Genomic DNA, 14,789 nt, shown 5'->3' with positions numbered 1-14,789 from the left:
ACCAATAAGTTAAATACAGGAGGGGGGGGGGGTCTACCCCCTGCTGCCTGGCAGCATCTGCCAGGCAGCAGGGGGCAGTCATGTACACAGTTCTCAGTATATTCTAACTTGAAGCGTCCCCATCAGCATGGGAACGCTTCTGTGTTTAGAATATACTGTCGGATCTGAGTTTTCCGAAGTGAAAAATCAGATCTGAAATAAACAGTTATGCAGACGGATCCGCTCCTAACGCAAGTGTGAAAGTAACTTACTCCCATTGTAGTTAGTGATGAGCGACAGGAGCTATATTCGAATTTGCAATATTTCAATAATTTTTGGGCGAATATTCGTCATATATTCGCGAATTTGAGATTAATTTCTTGATCGCGAAAAATTGGCAATGCAATATTCGCATAATGCACGCAAAATACAGGCGTGGGTCACTTTTGCTACATTTTCCAAGCTGCTAGAAGTTTCCTGAGACTGTAGAAAATGGTTGGCACGGCAGAACATTACAATAGCTTTATATGCAGTTAGAGTGCTCCAATATATTCGCGATTGCGCAAATCGGCACTAACGAATATTTTGGCGCAATACGTGAAACTTCACATTTTAGCAGGTCTGCATATACTGTATGTATGGACAGCAGAACCTAACACCCTGCACTGCAACAGCTACACTATATCAGGATACAACGTATACTGACTATCTGTATTAGTTTTTATATATATATAAACTATCTATCTATCTACTGTAGTGTGGAAAACACAGAGCACAGCAATGACACTGCTCTCTCTCTCAGAACTGCAAAAAACTGCAGAAAATGGCTGCTGGGGAGGTTCTTATATAGTAAGGGGTCGGCAACTTTCCTGTTGGTTGCTAGGGATGTTGCTAAGCTCCGACAAAGACATTGCAGCCTTCTCATTGGCCCACAAGCAAGAAGGGAGGTTACTGATGAAAAAAAAATCTAGAATATTCGAAATTACGAATATATATCACTATATTCTAAATATTTGTGAATTCTCAGTGTCAATATTCGCGATTAATATTCGTGATTCGAATATTCGTGATCAACACTAATTGCATTGTGATTCAAAGCCAGCGGGATCTTTTACCATATATACAGAAAGTTACCATAGGGGCTGTAACTAACACAGTGTCCACTAGGTGGTGCCATTGCAGTAATCTGTCTAATATTGACCCAAGAATGAACCACACAGGTAAATGACCGTTTCATATGTGATCGATAATTATGCCATTGACCATGCTAGCCCATCTTCTCATTAGGCCTGTTTTCGTCATGGTCGTTTGTCTCTGGCCTTTCATTCTGAAGAATGCAGCCCGTCCGTCACCGTACAATAACTCTTTGTTTGCTTAGATAAACTTACAGGGAGTGCCCTGAAGCTAATGACAAGGTAAGAGCTGGCTGACTGCCATGCTGAAGTTTTAAACTGAAACTCTGAGAAAGCAGCACTACCCGAAAAACAATGAGGAGGAGAAACCCTGATTAGGTTCCTATTCACTCCCTGATGCTTCTTGGAACAGTTGCATTGTGAAATCTGAATAGAGATCAGGTAAAAACAAAGAGCCAGTGGCATAACCAGACTCTCTGCCCTACTGGGTGTAATTATACTGGTCTCCAGTAAAGCCTCCTCCTCTCCTGTCAGCCTCTGGCCCAGTTTCCCATCACATGAAGACAGAGCGATGTGGCCTCTCAGCACCTAAGATCAATGTCCTGCCCCATCCGCCTGTGACCGATCCGGACTCTGCCTGCCAGGATGTACCACTCCTCAGCGCTACCCTTCACCCTCCTCTCCAGCTTCACCGCTGATCTCGCCAATGGTACCAGCCAGACGGCGCTGACAGGTAAGATGGCATTTCGGCTCTTTGAGTTACAATTGTCTTATTCTATGGTGGCCTCAGACTCCATCATAATTCTGCCAAATCGTCAATGGTCCTGGAGGGGGGAGGACCTGAAAATTTCATGAATAGTGAAGCAGGGAGCTGACGGTTCCCCGCATCCTCGGGAAAGAACATACCTCAGCCGTCCCAGGACTGTCCCGCCGGATCCGGGATGGTTGGAAGGTATAACTTTTTTACTTCATAATGTATGTACTCCAGCCTTGGTCTGAGGAAAACCATCCCTATGTAGAGCTTGCCTTAGATTATCATTAAAGGGGTGAACGGCTGCTTTCTTCCAAAAACAGCGCCACACCTGTCCATAGGTTGTGTCTGGTAATGCAGCTTAGCTCCACTGAAGTGAATGGAGCTGAGTTGTAAGACCACACACAACATGGGGAGAAGAGTGAGGCTGTTTTTGGAAGAAAGCAGCCATCTTTTTCTAGTCTTGGAGTACCCCTTTAATGGTCCAACCAACTATACCATCCCTCTGCTGTATTATACAGTATCCACAGGAGTGACAACGGCTAGTGCCAAGCAATCGAAATCTGCCCTATTAGTGGGAATTATCAAGTTATATTTGTGTGGTGGTTTATTCAGATTAGATTTTTTTGGTCACTTTTTATGCCTACTTCGATAGTTTGATAGTTTCCAAGTGAGAGAAATTCAGAGTCACAAAATTCGGCGAATGTATTAAAGACGTGCACCATTGTGGTATACAAGTATGGCAGCCATGAGATTGTGTGAGAAGAGAGAAATATGTCTAAAAAGGTCTCGAGAAATATAGCGGAAAAAAACCAGATGAATTGGCTGTGGAAAGTAACCTGAAATCTACGGTGGAATTTGGCAGTATAAACTGACACGCTGCAGGTTTGACATCCACATGGCAGGTCGATTTACATTGCAGACTTTTACACTAAAATCGTGTCCACTTTGCAGGTACTGTAGAACGCTGAGGATTTGCTGCATGAAGATCTGCAGTGGCAAATCTGCGGTGTGTCCGTTAGGTGTGCGTTCACACAGTGTGTTTGACATTGCATCAAAACCACATCTGAAAAACACCGTCGATTTTACAAGTAAAACATGCTAAATAAATGTGTTCCATTTGTAATAACCGCATGTGTCTTTAGTCGTACCTCAATAACAGCATACTCTTAAGCATTAAAGGGGTTCTCCGCTTTTTTTTATATTGATAACCTATCCTATGGGGGGGGGGCACTCTTGAGCAGGAAGGAGCTGTCCCATTGAAGTGAATGGGGACGGCGGACTTGTAATTACACCTGCACACTGCTGTGGTTGTGACGGCGAGCAGGTAAACAGTGAAGAGAAGGTAGCACTCGTACAAGAGATGCTTTCTCTTCAAACACCCGGCAATTCTGATGATGTCATCAGTATATAAAAGTGGAGGATATGCCATCAGTGGGTGGTGGGTGAATCTCCTAGTGGTCGGACCCCCAGGAATGAAGAGACGGCAGTACCGGGTAGAGCACCATGGCCATTTTCTCCAAGCTCAGCAATGCTCTGGGATTGCAGATCAGCAGGTGGAGGAGTTGTCACGGTGTATTAGAGCTCCGTGTTGCTTAGCCATGATGACAACAGGTTTTAGATGTATACAGAAATGTTCACCGACAGGCATAAGGCTGGATTATACATGGCTGGAGATTAATCAAAACTGGTGTAAAGGAAAATTGGTTTAGTTGCCGATAGGAACCAATCAGACTCCACCTTTCATTTTCCAAATGAGCTCTGAAAAATGAAAGGTGGAATCTGATTGGTTGCTATGGGCAACAGCCAGTTTTCCTTTACACCAGTTTTGATAAATCTCCCCCATTGAGTCTTGGAGTAACAAAGAACATGCAGTCTTTCCGATGACATTCCAGCTGCTTTGACATGCCAACTTCCCTGCTGTCTTCTCACTTTGGGTACTTTCACACTTACGGCAGAGGATTCTGGCAGGCAGTTCCGTCAATGGAGCCAATACATTCAGCAGCTTACCTGACTGAAACCTACTTGTGATGTCACAGTAGCTCCCCTGACTGAAACCTACTTGTGATGTCACAGCAGCTTACCTGACTGAAACCCCCTTGTGATGTCACAGTAGATTACCTGACTGAAACCTACTTGTGATGTCACTGTAGCTTACCTGACTGAAACCCACTTGTGATGTCACAGCTGCTTACCTGACTGGAACCCACTTGTGATGTCACAGCAGCTTAACTGAAACCCACTTGCGATGTCACAGCAGCTTACCTGACTGAAACCCACTTGTGATGTCACAGCAGCTTACCTGACGGAAACCCACTTGTGATGTCACAGCAGCTTACTTGACAGAAACGCACTTGTGATGTCACAGCAGCTTACCTGACTGAAACCCCCTTGTGATGTCACAGCAGCTTACCTGACTGAAACCCACTTGTGATGTCACAGCAGCTTACCTGACTGAAACCCCCTTGTGATGTCACAGCAGCTTACCTGACTGAAACCCCCTTGTGATGTCACAGCAGCTTACCTGACTGAAACCCACTTGTGATGTCACAGCAGCTTACCTGACTGAAACCCCCTTGTGATGTCACAGCAGCTTACCTGACTGAAGCCCACTTGTGATGTCACAGCAGCTTACCTGACAGAAACGCACTTGTGATGTCACAGCAGCTTACCTGACTGAAGCCCACTTGTGATGTCACAGCAGCTTACCTGACTGAAACCCACTTGTGATGTCACAGCAGCTTACCTGACTGAAACCCACTTGTGATGTCACAGCAGCTTACCTGACTGAAACCCCCTTGTGATGTCACAGCAGCTTACTTGACAGAAACGCACTTATGATGTCACAGCAGCTTACCTGACAGAAACCCACTTGTGATGTCACAGCAGCTTACCTGACTGAAGCCCACTTGTGATGTCACAGCAGCTTACCTGACTGAAACCCCCTTGTGATGTCACAGCTGCTTACCTGAGAGGCTTTACATACATGAGTTTAGATCTACAGGAAACACTCTGGTCCTCCCCGCCAAGCTTTGTTTACTTGGCACTCCGACGCTGGGGATTTACCAGGTAAGTAATCGGTCTTATGTTGCTGTGCCATTTCCTTTCCCTTTAGATAAGGGAATTATTTTTATTGTCCGATCTTGGACAACCCCTTTAAGAAATTGAGCTGATTTTAAGAAAAGAGGCACAAATAACAGCAGAGGGGAAAGGCGCTGTTCACATTATGTATACCTCCCTCTGATAAATGAAACTGCCTTCTAGAGAGCCTACAGTTGGGGCCCATAGGGCGCCATTGCAAGGTATACTGACCTATAAACCCAGCCCAGCAGTTGCCAAAAGGATACTATGGCCCCGTTCAGACATGGCGGATTTATTGAGAATTTTGGTGTGAATCCAGCACCTGGCCATTTACAGTACAACTCAAGAGTTTTCAAAACCATGTCCCCAAATAGATGAAAACCCCAGACTTCATGTTGCACATTTTCTATCCCACAACATGCCCAATCTCTAGCTGTCTCCGATTGTCACAGCGGATTTCTGCCCTTCCCAATGCAAAGGGTGAAAAGTAAGGCAAATCTGTGAAATCTGCATTTAATCCCGGGCAGATTTTGCAGTAGATTCCCTGCGGACTTGAAGTGGACAAAGTGTGCTGCATGTGGACCTGCTGTCGGGCATCGTAGGGGTCCATGGACGTGTTCAGCGTATGTGTTGGGGGCATAGACCGAACATACACCTGCAAGCACTAAGCACATGACTGTGCTTGGTACAAGAGGAAACAGGTAGAGCAGGAATGTCCAGCTTGTGAGAGGTTCCAGTAAGACTGATCGGGAGGCAGTGTCATACGGGCACTGTTGTATGTCTAAACATCTATATTTAGAGCTACAGCACGCTCAGGCGAGTATGGGCCTCCCCAGCATGCTACAAGCAAGTAAACCGCACAGATAACTTTATTGAAAGTTGAAATCACAAAAGCAAGGACTTTGCAGTTTAATTTAAAGGGGTTGTCCCACAAAAAAACTATTCTACATTTTTCACACCAGCACCTGGATCTGAGTACTTTTATAATTGCATGTAATTAAAAATGTATTATAGTCACCGAGTTATTCAATAAAAATCTATCTGTACGGCGCCACCTGCTGTTTGCTCTTTTTCTAATTTCTCTGTCCTGCTGACTGAGATGAAAGCACGTGCCCAGTTTCATTCTTCAACTGCAGTAGAAAGGACACGCCCCATGAGCTGCCAACTTGAAATAAATCTAGCAGAGCAATTGGAGCAATGAACGGATATATCTCTGGATCCATGTGAGGTACAGGGCTATAGATTATCATGTACTAGATAATGTCAGATTTTTATTTTATTTATCATGGGATAACCCCTTTAGCTAAAGCTACTTGTATAATCAACGAGTGCTTGCTGTGAATGAACTAAAATATGTGCAACTCTAGGTATTGTCTCAATTGCCATATTCAATATCCCTGCTTGCTGGCAGTGAAGAGAAGCATTCTTGTTTACATCCATGCAGACCTAATACTTCTCACAGCTGAGAGTTTGCTACAGTAAACAGTTTAGGGCTGTGATGGCTAACCTCCGGCACTCCAGCTGTGGCAAAACTACAACTCCCAAGATGTACACTTCCTTGCCTGTTCTCAGAACTCCACAGAAATGAATGGGGCATGGTGAAGTGCCGGAGGTTAGCCATCACTGGCTTAGGTTATTTCCAAACTATGTTTGCAGTGTATGTGCAGGGAAAGCTCTCCGCAAACGCATCCATAGGCCCATGGGGGCAAATGACACACTCTAATACTAACTTGGCCACTAAATAAATAATTGACACCAACAACATAGTGGAGGAAATGGCCGCTGTGCTTTATTAAGGGTCACTTAAAATTATTTTACAACAATAAATTAAATAAATTAATTAATTTAAAAATACCACCATAACCGATACCAAAAGACCAATAATAAATTAACCATATAAAGACCAAGATCCACTCAGCATGAGCTGAGCGACACTACCCCTCTAATAAAGCCCAGCGACATGTGACACAGTGAAAAAATAGGGGAAGGGGGGGTGGGACGCTGGTCAGCTCTTCAGGCACTTCTGAGCCAGCTCCGCCGAACCTGGAAATATAAAGGGGAACAGATTCCCGCCGCTAGACCAACAACAAATCAGAGAGCTGGAAATCTCCCCCAGCAACAGGCAGCGACCAATCAGCTGCACTCTTGACTCGCAGAAGCCGGAATCATCTAGAACGCAGGTAAGAAACTTTCTGAGGTGATTTTACCTGAAATAGAAAAAAAGGGCAGGAAAAGAGAGACAGGGAAGGGAAACAAGGCCCCTAAATTACCCCCAACTTTAACACTCCCTAAGGTGTCATCGCCCCCATGCTTCCCCCCAAGCTAAACGCTCTGGTGGGGTTAATTCATTCACCTGACGGAGGCAAAAAGACTATCTTCAGGTGACCACTGGCATATTTAGATTTGTTACGCATGCAATTTTCACATGACCGTTACTATTGAGGTTATCATGGTGCAAACAAGCTGTGTGTCGTCACAGCCATAGGCCTCATACACGTGGCCGTAGTAGGGTGCCTTCACGTGTGCAGCATAAAGACTTCCCCCAAGTTATCCTTTCCTGCATCTTAACATGCATGTAAAAATCCACATCCAAATCCACACCACAGTAATAATCCACACCTGCGGATTTTCTGGTGGATTTTGTGCGGTACAGACCTGTAATATACATAGTAACATAGTTTGTAAGGCTGAAAAAAAGACATCTGTGCATCCAGTTCAGCCTGTTAGGCCTCATGCACACGACCGTTCCGTTTTTTTGCGGTCCGCAAAAAACGGAAGCCGCCCGTGTGCCTTCCGCAGTTTGCAGAACGGAACAGACGGTCCATTGTAGAAATGCCTATTCTTGTCCGCCAAACGGACAAGAATAGGACATGCTATTTTTTTTTTTTTTGCAGCGCCACGGAACGGAGCAACGGATGCGGACAGCGCACGGAGTGCTGTCCGCATCTTTTGCAGCCCCATTAAAGTGAATGGGTCAGCACCCGAGCCGCAAAAGATGCGGCTTGGATGCGGACCACAACAACGGCCGTGTGCATGAGGCCGTGGCTCTCCTGAGGTGGATATCCCCAACACAATGGGTATGCATTTATATTATGTCTCTGTGAGTTTTTAGGGATGTGGCTATAGGCCCTGGTCTTTGATTATATCTACTTAGGTCATTTTTAGTGGATGTTGTTACTGTGCCACGGCCATATAACTATGGATATGGAGTTTCAGTTGTTCTCATGCACTTGCACTTTGCTATGTTGCCTGTGACCATTTATGGATGTGGTGATCTATTTTCATTACATTCTTTACATGCACCTTACATCCTTTTGGATGTTATATGTCTTTATACATACACACAGCATTAAGGCCTCTTTCACACTACCGTTTTTTTTTTTTTCGTTTTGCGTATACGGAACCATTCATTTCAATGGGTCCGCCAAAAAAACGGAATGTACTCCGTATGCATTCCGTTTCCGTATTTCCGTATCTCCGTTCCGTGCAAAGATAGAACATGTCCTATATTTGGCCACAGATCACGTTCCGTGGATCCATTAAAGTCAATGGGTCCGCAAAAAAAAACGGAATGCATACAGAAATGCATCCGTATGTCTTCCGTATCCGTTCTGTTTTTTGTGGAACCATCTATTGAAAATGTTATGCCCAGCCCAATTTGTTCTATGTCATTACTGTATACTGTATATGCCATACGGAAAAACAGAAACACAACGGAAACAAAAAACGGAACAACGGATCCGTGAAAAATGGACCGCAAAACACTGAAATAGCCATATGGTCGTGTGAAAGAGGCCAAGTCAGCTGTTTTACTTTTTTGTACCCCACTCCCTTTTTCTCTTTGATTGACCAGTGCTGACATACCTCCTCAGGTGTAGTCATTTTTTATCTGTTGTATCATGTTCTCATTTTATATATGTAATTCATATTCAATAAAGGATTTATTTTTTGATGATATACCCATTTAATCTCAGTTCATTTTCGGCATTAGGTGTATTTTTGTACACTGAGTGGGTTTATACTTAGGCTACTTTCACACCTGCGTTAGGTGCGGATCCGTCTGGTATCTGCACGGACCGATCCACGGATTATGCAAACGCTTAAATCAGTTTTTTTTTTTGTTCATGATAATCCAAACGGATCCGTTTTGACTTTACATTGAAAGTCAATGGGGGACGGATCCGTTTGAAAATTGAGCCATACTGTGTCAACTTCAAACGGATCCGTCCCCATTGACTTACATTGTAAGTCTGGACGGATCAGTTTGCCTCCGCACGGCCAGGCGGACACCCCGCTGCAAGCTGCGTTCAGGTGTCCGCCTGCTGAGCGGAGCGGAGGACAAATGGTGCCAAACTGATGCATTCTGAGCGGATCCGCCTCCACTCAGAATGCATTAGGGCTGGACGGATCCGTTCGGGGCCGCTTGTGAGAGCCTTCAAACGGAGCTCACAAGCGGAGCCCCGAACGCTAGTGTGAAAGTAGCCTTACTCTTCAGGGTCTTTTTACATAGCACATTCATAGATCATTTATTTGTATGTCTATGTTTTTTGTAACCTGTATGCAACAAAAAACCCAGTGAGGTAGAAGCTAATTTTCCCTATTTGTCCCTGTGGCCGTATTGCGGTCCACATACTGCAGGTCCGGTCACGGATTGTAGACCCATTCACTTGAATGGGTCAGCAATCCGGGAGATGTGGTGCGGAACGGAGGCACGGATCGGAAGCCCACGGAAGCACTACGCAGTGCTTCCGTGGGTTTTCTGTCCGTGCCTCAACACTGCAAAAAAGTAGTGTATGCACCACTTTTTGCGGTGTGGACTGTAGGATGCGGATTGCGGACCCCATTCAAGTGAATGGGTCCTCGATCCGCATGCGGCTGCCCCACAGTCGGTGCCCGTGCATTGCGGACAGCAATTTTGCGGTCTGCAGCATGGGTCTGGCCAGCAAACGGTCGTGTGCATGAGCCCTAACCCAGTGTTTTACAACTTAGGGCTGTTTTACGAGTCCATTGCAAGAATCACGCTGTGTGAGTGTGATCCTCTTCTCTGGACTTGCAGGAGCGCACGGCATTATCATGATTTATATACACTCACCTACAGAATTATTAGGAACACCATACTAATACGGTGTTGGACCCCCTTTTGCCTTCAGAACTGCCTTAATTCTACGTGGCATTGATTCCACAAGGTGCTGTTAGCATTCTTTAGAAATGTTGGCCCATATTGATAGGATAGCATCTTGCAGTTGATGGAGATTTGAGGGATGCACATCCAGGGCATGAAGCTCCCGTTCCACCACATCCCAAAGATGCTCTATTGGGTTGAGAACTGGTGACTGGGGGGGCCATTTTAGTACAGTGAACTCATTGTCACGTTCAAGAAGCCAATTTGAAATGATTCGAGCTTTGTGACATGGTGCATTATCCTGCTGGAAGTAGCCATCAGAGGATGGATACATGTTCTCATTCTGTTTACGCCAAATTCGGACTCTACCATTTGAATGTCTCAACAGAAATCGAGACTCATCAGACCAGGCAACATTTTTCCAGTCTTCAACAGTCCAGTTTTGCTGAGCTCGTGCAAATTGTAGCCTCTTTTTCCTATTTGTAGTGGAGATGAGTGGTACCCGGTGGGGTCTTCTGCTGTTGTAGCCCATCCGCCTCAAGGTTGTGCGTGTTGTGGCTTCACAAATGCTTTGCTGCATACCTCGGTTGTAACGAGTGGTTATTTCAGTCAACGTTGCTCTTCTATCAGCTTGAATCAGTCGGTCCATTCTCCTCTGACCTCTAGCATCCACAAGGCATTTTTGCCCACAGGACTGCCGCATACTGGATGTTTTTCCCTTTTCACACCATTCTTTGTAAACCCTAGAAATGGTTGTGCGTGAAAATCCCAGTAACTGAGCAGATTGTGAAATACTCAGACCGGCCCGTCTGGCACCAACAACCATGCCACGCTCAAAATTGCTTAAATCACCTTTCTTTCCCATTCTGACATTCAGTTTGGAGTTCAGGAGATTGTCTTGACCAGGACCACACCCCTAAATGCATTGAAGCAACTGCCATGTGATTGGTTGACTAGATAATTGCATTAATGAGAAATAGAACAGGTGTTCCTAATAATTCTTTAGGTGAGTGTGTATGTGCCTCTGCTTGACCTTATTTCTACAGAATCATACTGACAGCTTTATGTCACAATGATTCTGTGGAAAAAAGGCCATGTAGAGACACACAGCATTATAAATCATAATGCCGTGCGCTCCTGCAAGTCCAGAGTGGAGGATCACACTCACACACTGAGCGTGATTCCCGCAATGGACTCGCTCGTGTGAAACAGCCCTTAGTATGTACGGGTGACTTGCATTATTCCTTCCCATGTGCATAACCTTACATGTAAGTGATAAACCTCATCATCCCCTTCCGTGTCAATTACTTTACACAGTTTAGTGTTGTCTATAAAACCTGATATTTCACTATGCAAGTCTTCTACAAGATCATTAATAAATACAGTATATTGAAGAGAATAGGGCCCAATACTGACCCCTGAGGTACTCCACTAGTGACAGTGACCCAATCTGAGTGTGTACCGTTAATAACCACCCTCTGTTTTCTATCATTGAGACAGTTACTTACCCACATACAGACGTTTTCTCCCTGTCCGAGCATTCTCATTTTATATACTAACCTTTTATGTGGTACAGTGTCAAATGCTTTGGAGAAGTCCAGATCATCCATTGATCCCTCATGAAGCCATGCTGGTATGGCGTTATTTACTTTTCATTGAGGTACTCCAAGATAGCATCTCTGGCTACTTTCACACTCGCGTTCAGGGACGGATCCATTCAGATAATACAACCGTCTGCATCCGTTCAGAACGGATCTATTTGTATTATCTTTGAATAGCCAAGACGTCTCCGTCTTGAACACCAATGAAAGTCAATGGGGGACGGATCCGTTTTCTATTGTGCCAGATTGTGTCAGAGAAAACGGATCCGTCCCTATTGACTTACATTGTGTGCCAGGACGGATCCGTTTGGCTCAGTTTCGTCAAGCGGACACCAAAGTGTTTTGGTGTCGGCCTCCAGGGCAGAATGCTGACTGAACGGAGGCAAACTGATGCAATCTGAGTGGATCCTTTTCCATTCAGAATACATTAGGGCAAAACTGATCCGTTTTGGACCGCTTGCGAGAGCCCTGAATGGATCTCACAAACGGAAAGCCAAAACGCCAGTGTGAAAGTAGACTTAGAAAAGTCCCTCAAACAGTTTACCCACGAAAGATGTTAAACTTACCGACCTATAGTTTCCGGGCTCTGCTTCTGATCCCTTTTTAAATATCGGCACCACATTTACTAAGCACGGATCTTGTGGAACGCTCCCTGTCATTATATATCAGAAATAAGGGTCTGTCGATTACATTACATAACTCTCTTGAATAATGGTATTCTTTATTTCACTTTACTTGCAGAGCTTTCCACCACCCCAAATTCCTGGGACTGTTCAGAGTATGGCTTGGATGTCAATGACATAGATTTGCCCTTTTTGGCTTATCTCACCTCCCCTGATTATTATTCGTCTAGTGACTCAGATATTTGTAACCTGACCGACAGCACTGGCGTCAGTGAAACGCTCCCTCAGTTTACAGGTGAGTACACTGATGATAAGAATTTTATTGTGTGATGACGTCACCTAAAGCTGCCCATAAACTGACAGTAGCTGGTGGGCATAGGCTTGATGTGGTTAACAGCTATTCCTCCTCGGCTGAGCATGCATGTGTTTTCAGTGGGGAGAGGGGAATAAGCCAATTCCAAAGACTTGGCAGCAACTTATTGTTTGCAGGAACAAAGGATCAGGCATCTAAGGGCTCATTCACACGACCGTATGTATTTTGCGGTCCGCAAAAAACTGATTCGAAAAAAATACGAATGACATCGGTGTGCATTCCGTATTTTGCAGAACGGAACAGCTGGCCCTTCATAGAACAGTCCTATCCTTGTCCGTAATGCGGACAATAATAGGACATGTTCTAATTTTTTGCGGAACGGAAATAAGGACATACGGAAACGGAATGCACATGGAGTAACGCATACGGTCTGCAAAAAAATGGAACTGACATGGAAAGAAAATACGTTTGTGTGCATGAGCCCTAAGGCTGAGTTCACACTTCAGTTATTTGGTCAGTTATTGTCAGAACTAGGTGAGTGTCAACAACACAGAACAGGTGCAGACCTTTCCCTTTATACCTTATCTCTGTGTAGCCTCCACTCCTGGTTTTGGCTCACAATAACTGATCGAAATAACTGAAGTGTGAACTCAGCCTAAGAAATCCAACATGCCCAGTCTTTTCTCCCCACATCTGCCAGGAGGAAAGAGCCAAGGCAATCCCTCAGGCTCAGTTCTGAAAGGAGCGCTCTGTATGCGCGATTGTACGGGCGTTTACAAGCGCGCATACAGAGACAAAGTGAACACACATTGTCGCGCGTTCCCGAAAGTCTATGTACGGGAACGCGCGACAAACGCCCAAAAAAACGCTCATGTACTTGTTTGAGCGTCGGGCGTTTTACAGCGCGATCGTACGCGCTGTAAAACGCCCAGGTGAGAACCATTCCCATAGGGAAGCATTGGTTTCTCCTTGTTGAGCGTTTTACAGCGCGTTTGAACGCGCTGTAAAACGCTCAAGTGTCCTTAGGGCTCATGCACAACACCGTATGTATTTTGCGGTCCGCAAAAAATACGGATGATGTCCGTGTGCATTCCGTATTTTGCGGAATGGAACAGCCGGCCCCTAATAGAACAGTACTATCCTTGTGGACAATAATAGGACATGTTCTATTTTTTTGTGATCCGAACATACAGAGTTACTTCTGATTTTTTTGCGGACCCATTGAAATGAATGGTTCCACATACGGTCCGCAAAAAAAACTGAACGGACAAGGAAAGAAAATACGTTCGTGTACATGAGCCCTTAGAAGGGAGGAATGACATATATGCCATAAATATCCAAATGAGACGACCCCTTAGGCCCCTTGCAGACGAGCGAGTATTCCGTGCGGGTGCAATGCGTGATGCGAATGTATTGCGCCTGCACGGAATCCGGACCCATTCATTTCAATGGGGCTGTGTACATGTGCGTTGGTTTTCACGCATCACTTGTGCGTTGAGTGAAAATCGCAGCATGTTCTATATTCTGCGAGTTTCACACAACGCTGGCCCCATAGAAGTGAACGGAGCTGCGTGAAAATCGCATCCGCAAGCAAGTGCGGATGCGACACGTTTTTTACACATGGTTGCTAAGAGATGTTGTTTGTATACATTCAGTTTTTTATCGCCCGAGTGCAAAACGCATTAAGTCGCATTGCACCCGCGCGATAAAAACGGAACAACTGAACGCGATCGCAGTTATCACTAAACGCATCCGCAACGCATCCGGACCTAATCCGGACACGCTCGTCTGCAAGGGGCCTTAGGGTGCACATTTGTGTGCAAAAAATTTGCAATAAATCTGCGCCAAAACCGCACAAAAAAAACACCTAATTTATCACAGTTTTGGTTTATTTTTTTGGTGCAGATTTTATGCGGTTTTGTCACAGATCTCAACCTTCTATTGAAAAGGGTGAAATCCGCACAAAACAAAACAAAACGCAACAACAATTAACATGCTGCAGATTTCAAAATCCGCACAGCAAGCAAAGGGTACATGAGATTTGTCTGTCATACAAATAACTGAAAAAACGCACGTAATCCGCATCGTGTGCAGGCACCCTTAAAACCACTCTGAGCACTGTTGGACAACTCCTTTAAGGTTTCATTTATTACGCCGAGTTCACACTTCAGTCATTTGGTCAGTTA

General features: G+C 45.0%; 1 protein-coding gene across 1 annotated transcript in view; it reads left to right on the top strand.

Annotated features, from left to right (window-relative positions):
- The first annotated feature begins 1,425 nt into the window (after window positions 1-1,425).
- Window positions 1,426-14,789, top strand: part of LOC121002617 (ETS-related transcription factor Elf-5-like) — a 40,517-nt gene continuing 27,153 nt past the window's right edge. Inside the window, exons 1-2 of the mRNA XM_040434059.1 lie at window positions 1,426-1,845; window positions 12,409-12,585. Coding sequence (XP_040289993.1) covers window positions 1,758-1,845; window positions 12,409-12,585 — 265 coding nt within the window. The 5' untranslated portion in view covers window positions 1,426-1,757. The remainder of the gene's footprint in view (window positions 1,846-12,408; window positions 12,586-14,789) is intronic.

The sequence above is a fragment of the Bufo bufo genome, chromosome 1 (genome assembly GCF_905171765.1).
Source record: "Bufo bufo chromosome 1, aBufBuf1.1, whole genome shotgun sequence".
Classification (NCBI taxonomy): Eukaryota; Metazoa; Chordata; class Amphibia; order Anura; family Bufonidae; genus Bufo; species Bufo bufo.
This window is presented reverse-complemented; position numbering and strand designations above follow the sequence as displayed.